Source organism: Sinocyclocheilus rhinocerous, unplaced genomic scaffold (assembly GCF_001515625.1).
Source record: "Sinocyclocheilus rhinocerous isolate Xijiao unplaced genomic scaffold, SAMN03320098_v1.1 scaffold620, whole genome shotgun sequence".
NCBI lineage: Eukaryota > Metazoa > Chordata > Actinopteri > Cypriniformes > Cyprinidae > Sinocyclocheilus > Sinocyclocheilus rhinocerous.
The window spans coordinates 570,501-576,293 of NW_015637138.1; the positions used below are offsets into that span (position 1 = coordinate 570,501).

The 5,793-nt window shown below is 36.8% G+C and overlaps 1 protein-coding gene across 17 annotated transcripts in view; it reads left to right on the forward strand.

Annotated features, from left to right (window-relative positions):
* LOC107748595 (neural cell adhesion molecule 1-like) overlaps nucleotides 1-5,793 on the forward strand; it is a 103,809-nt gene that overhangs the window by 50,201 nt on the left and 47,815 nt on the right. For all 17 annotated transcript variants that reach the window (XM_016563454.1, XM_016563456.1, XM_016563466.1 and 14 more), the window contains exons 3-6: nucleotides 672-881; nucleotides 2,540-2,683; nucleotides 2,947-3,084; nucleotides 5,116-5,233. In XM_016563454.1, coding sequence (XP_016418940.1) covers nucleotides 672-881; nucleotides 2,540-2,683; nucleotides 2,947-3,084; nucleotides 5,116-5,233 — 610 coding nt within the window. The remainder of the gene's footprint in view (nucleotides 1-671; nucleotides 882-2,539; nucleotides 2,684-2,946; nucleotides 3,085-5,115; nucleotides 5,234-5,793) is intronic.

Here is a 5,793-nt window from a genome sequence, read left to right on the forward strand (position 1 = left end):
GAATCTTCTCAATGTTACCTTCTAAAAATCTGGTACACAGTTTTAGTGACCTAATTCCTGGTCCTAAAAGGTCAGGTTTTCCATGTTTTGTAACCTAAAAAAGCAGTAATCTTCTAGATGATTCATTTGCTGAAATGGTACACTAGTGTGAATTCAACTTTAATGTCGCTGATGGTGTTCTATGTCAGCAAATATCACAGAGGACTCAGTAAACGAGATCCATGTGAATAAGGCTACAAGAGGAATACGTTAAACCTTTGTGTGCCTATATCTCACTTTGAAAAACATTTTTCCTCGTTCCACTCTTCTGGGCTTCGTTTGAAGACCCAAAGGCATGGAACAGCGGCTCTGATAATTGCTCTCAGCACTAGAGGTTTCACCAGTGCTGTGTCCTACGGTCCACTGATTTGGGTAATAGACTGGTAACCTGAGAATCGGTTGAAGTTTTAGGTTGTGCCTTCTGACAGCTGTTGTGCCAGCGACACCTAATCCCAACTAATTCAAGCAAACAATTCAATCGCGCCAGGCCCGATTTGCTTTTGATTGATTCATCTCTGCTTTGTGGATGTTTACACAAGCTTAACGTTTAACAGATTGATTTATATGATGATACATTTAATTCATGAGATCATCTCATTAATGTTGATATGTTCATTTGGTTTGGGTTGTAGTTATCGGTGGGGCCAAGGAAATCGACTGGTTTGCTCCAACCGGGGAGAAAATTGAGCTGGGCAGACTGGATGTCAGTGTGATTCGCAATGACGAGACGTCCTCCACTCTCACCATCTATAACGCCAAGGTTGACAACGCTGGCACATACAAATGTGTGGCCAGCAGTGGTGATCGGGAAGCCGAAGCCACTGTCAATCTGAAGATATACCGTAAGATATGACATGTTTGATTAATCTGTGCTGGAAGAATATATGAAGTAGTATGGCAAAATTAAAGTTGTGATGTCAAATTTAAATTCACATTTTCTATGTATTGTACGGGAAAAACATATGAAGTTTGGCACACTAGTTGGAGAGGGTCTGAACATTCCTTGTGCCAATTGTGGGGTCTCCATCTCAATTTCTTTAGTGCCGTCAACAGTTTAAATTTTCACTTATGCTTCTGCTCATTGTATTTTCCAGAAAATAAATGGCACAAGTCGCCCCGGGTCAAAATTACATTGTTGAGACAGAAAAAAATGAAATGTTTCATCAGTCAAGTAAATGTAATGTAAACGTAATGTAAAATGCCAGTAAATAAAACAAAACTTTTACAAACACTATAAACATGTATATTAGTTCCCCTCACTCAACAACAAATCCTTTAATTTTAATGGTATTCAGAACAGAACAGGAATGAAAAATGTAAGTATAAAGCAAACTAGGGCTGTCAAATTTTTTTTTCGAATTTTGAATATTCAACGAATTTAAAATAAAAATCCACATTCGAATGCAAAAACGTTGCATTCGAATTTTAGATGTCTGTTAAGGAGGCAGCCTTATCAGTGGCGCACAAGATGCGATGACAATGTAAGTGTCGTTGCATTATAATGTTTTTGTTAGCCTATCCAGTTGAAGCCACTAGATGCTGCGTTGTTCATTAAAAATAGTGCGGAAAAAGAGAACATCAATGCGGAGAAGATCTTGTTTACATCAAAACTGAAACCAAGCCGTTCACACAGAACACATATTTATCGCATTTTCTAGAGGGACATCTATCACCGTTGTACTCGCATCTCATCGCATGTTCAGAAAGCCATGTAAAATGAATGCTTTTTTCCCCCCCATCCCACTGCATCTCATGTTTTTAAATGAAAAATGTACTCTGTGTGATTGGCTTTCCGCCCTTTGTATTAAACTATGCATACATACATGATGCTGTTTTGTTTATAGTTGTTTAAGCAACTTATTTATAATTGGTTTATAAACATTATTTTAAACATTATGCACTTTTTTCACAGATAGTCATGTTATCTTATGCTTTGAATAAAAGTGCATTAGTAATATTTAGCTCGATGCGCCCTCTTGTGGCCTCAGGAGAGAAGCCAAACGCTTTTCTTCACCCTGACTGAAGTTATGCATTTTAAATTCGAATATAATTTGAATTTTGATCATATTTAAGTACAAAATTAGAATTTAGTTTTTCAGCCATTTTGACAGCCCTAAAGCAAACACAAATGATAGTGGCATTCATTATAAAAATGTATTATAAATGCCAAGCCTAAATGTATTTATTTAAAGTGAAATGGAAATGCACTATACAAAGTAAACTTGAACTAATTTAGCACAAAACCAAATGTTTTGCGTGATTGACGTTAAATGCACTAATATATTTATAAGTCACTTTAAAATACAAGTCGCAGCCCATTTCAGATGATAAAAAAATGCAACTTATATTTCCAGAAATGCAGTATTTATATTTTTTGAAGGTGCTTCTGAGGAGACTTTATTTTGGATGATGACTTCGTTCCTTGCTGTAGACTACAACAATACAAAATTAATCATTGCATGATAAATTGAAGTTGTTGCTGGACTGTTTTTTCCTCCAGAAAAAATTACCTTCACAAATGTCCCATCACCTCAAGAGTTCACTGAAGGGGACAATGCCATTATAGTGTGTGACGTCATAAGCTCACCTCCACCCACCGTCCTCTGGAAATACAAAGGTGCAAAGATCCAGTTCGAAAAAGATGGTACGTCAAAAGTTCCACACTTTACATGTGAAAAATAATGCGTTACATAAGAAGTGTGATTTGCTTTGCTTTAACTCTCACTGTTTGCGTTCATTAATAAATTGATGAGATCATTAGTGCAGCCTAATGCTGCTTTCTCAGAAATGTGGCACTTTATTAATCCCTGTGATAACAGATGAAAAAAAGTGTTAAATTGATCATTTTGCATGCGATTTTAATACGCAATTTCGCAGACATCTGTTCACCCTTGTGCTGTTCCACAGTCCGTTTCAGGACTTTGAATAACAACCATCTCCAAATCCGAGGGATCAGGAAGACCGACGGGGGTGTCTACACTTGTGAGGGCCGCATTAAAGCCCGCGGAGAGGTTGACTTCCGCAGCATTAAAGTGGTTGTTAACGGTGAGCTCTTATTCATCTTTTTGTACCTGTAATGCTCTGGATTTGGACGTTTCAGGTGAGGTAGAAGATCCCCGCAGAATCCGATCCCACTTTGACTCCAGAGCCATTCCACTGGCTGAGACAACATGTCTCAAATGACAAATTATACAAATGCTTTACATTTTCATTCTTTAGATTTTTATTCTCATAATTTAAATAGCCCATTAATCCCATTAAATTGGATTACAAGCTTAATTGGTCAAATTATAAATTTCTTTCTTTGTCTTTTCAGTTTGCAAGCTAACAGCTTAGCCTACTAGCTTAGCATAGTGCTAACTGGTTAAGAAAAGCTCTTTTGATTTAGCTAAAAGAACATATCACAATATACACAAAATACACAAATGTGTATTTGATCAGCAGCTGTGTTGGTGTATAAAGCTCAGTGTTTTGTGTTGAGGATCAGACGTTTTTTTGAAGTAGCTGTTGTCAAGCTGCTCCACAGACATTTTTCTCTCATCTCCTTTTGATTTCTTTCTTATTTGCTTTGTCATTTTCCTTCCTGCAGTAAACCCGGTAATATAATTTCACCTTTTATGTCTGCCTTTCTGTTTATTTGTTTTCTAGTTTGAGTCCAATTTGACTCCTTGGCAGGTTCTCTTTATGTTGTTGTTTAGTCTGCTTGAGCGACCACAGTGCGGGCCGTAGTAACAAAATACAGCACTTAATTTGTGAGTTCCTTTTTATCAAGAGAGGAGCAGCAAATATTTACACAAAAATTGGTTATATCATCCATTGGCAGCCAATTTGATTCCTTTTTCAGCATGTGCCAGATTTGCTGCAGTGCCAAATTCTCTTCTATTTTCATCAAAAGCCACATTTATGAAAGAGTAAAGATGTATTTTGAATAACTTTATATAATACACATTATCGAAATTTTATGAAACTGTGCACGTTGAGGCTTGAGGCAACATTGTACTATAATGGAGTCAATAGTATTTTGTAGTTGTACATTACATACTTTTACTTATTTTTCCCCTTATTATGTATATATTTATATTAGTATTCAAGGAGGTTCACATCCTGGCATTTTCAATTTCTGTAAAGTGCTAATTTCTTGTTCTGCAATGGTTGTTCCCTGAAGGCAGCAAGTGTATATACAACATGATTTCTGATTAAATGTTAATTATATTTTATTAAAATTGATTTGGCTATGCATGTGTGAAATATATATATATATATATATATATATATATATTAGGGGTGCAACGGTTCAACTTGCGCACGGTTCGGTTTGTATCACGGTTTTAGAGTCACAGTTTCGGTACGGTTCGGTATGTGCTATGTTTAAGGAGAAAACTATATTGTCAAATAAAAATAAAGAAAATAAGAACAAATTACTTGTGTTTGTTTTCAGACACGATAACAGACGTTTTATACTTGTGCTACAACTTTTTGGCCTGTGCTACAAAACTTTCAACCTTTTCACAAAAAAGTGGAACTTTCAACAAAAAAAAGTTAACGTACAGCCCTGAACAGTGAAAAAAGATACAAATAAAATAAACAGTGCTTTTCAGTTTTTTTAGGTAGGTCTAACATAGTTTTTAGGTACAGAAATTGAATAAATCAAATGTAAAATAACATTGCATATTTGACTGTATAAGTTCAAGATTAATCCTTATTAAAGTTACAAAAGTTATTCAAACAAGAGCAGTGAACGATTTCCATGTTGTTGCTGTTTGATTAACTTTAAGAAAGTGCTGCCACTTTAAGAGAACGCACTGATCCAGTGCTCTGATACTGTACGTTCAGCCGACTATGTCTGCTAGGATGCTCACCAAGACGGGCAGTTTGACAATTTTTGTGTGAATTTGTCCATTCAAACACAATACTTCATGTTGCCTTAAGGTAAAAACTGTTTTAAAAACATATATTAATTATATTTAAGTGTTCTTTTTGAAGTAGATTAAAAAATGGTATGTAGCTAAGAGGGTTAAGCTTTAGAAGTTTTATTCGGCGCCACATATCAAAGCTGCAATTTTCTTTTCTGCTCAGTCCTGCCCACTATACGAATCCGTCAAGTGGAAACGAACGGCACCGCTGACATGGGCTTCTCAACCCTGCTGGCCTGTGATGCTGACGGATTTCCTGAGCCGATGGTGACCTGGGCATGGTAAGCTATATTCTTTCACAAAATCACCCCAGGAGAAACAAAGCACTACTGCAACACTGGTTTTGCTGCACCTCCTCTTGTGTATTTTGGATTAGGAATTCAAAGCAAGATGAAAAGGCTTCTGAATAAATGAAGAACTTTTTTGGATGACATGGAATAGAAAAACACACCGTTAGTACTTTTAAAGTGTGAGTCTCTCCTCAGCCATCAACGTGTTCTCAGCGGGAGTGCATACTCTCTCTGCTCGTGGAGGAGAGCGTGTGAGATACGAATCCCTCGGGATGATACAACATGCCTCAAGGATCTTTTGTTCGGTCGTGGAGGGGGGATGGGGGAAGGAGGCGTTTATTTGTCTCAAAATAACGCAGGTCCTCTCCTCTGACAAGGGTTATGGTATATTTGTTACTTGTTTGACCTTAAATCAAGGGATCACCACTGTGGTCAAGAATCCCATGAATTCAAGAGTGTCTGCACAAAGACCACTAATAGAGGGGCAGATAGAAGTAGAATGAAAGGTAGAGTTTGGCTAACAGTTTCCAATTTTCTTTATATGTTTTTTT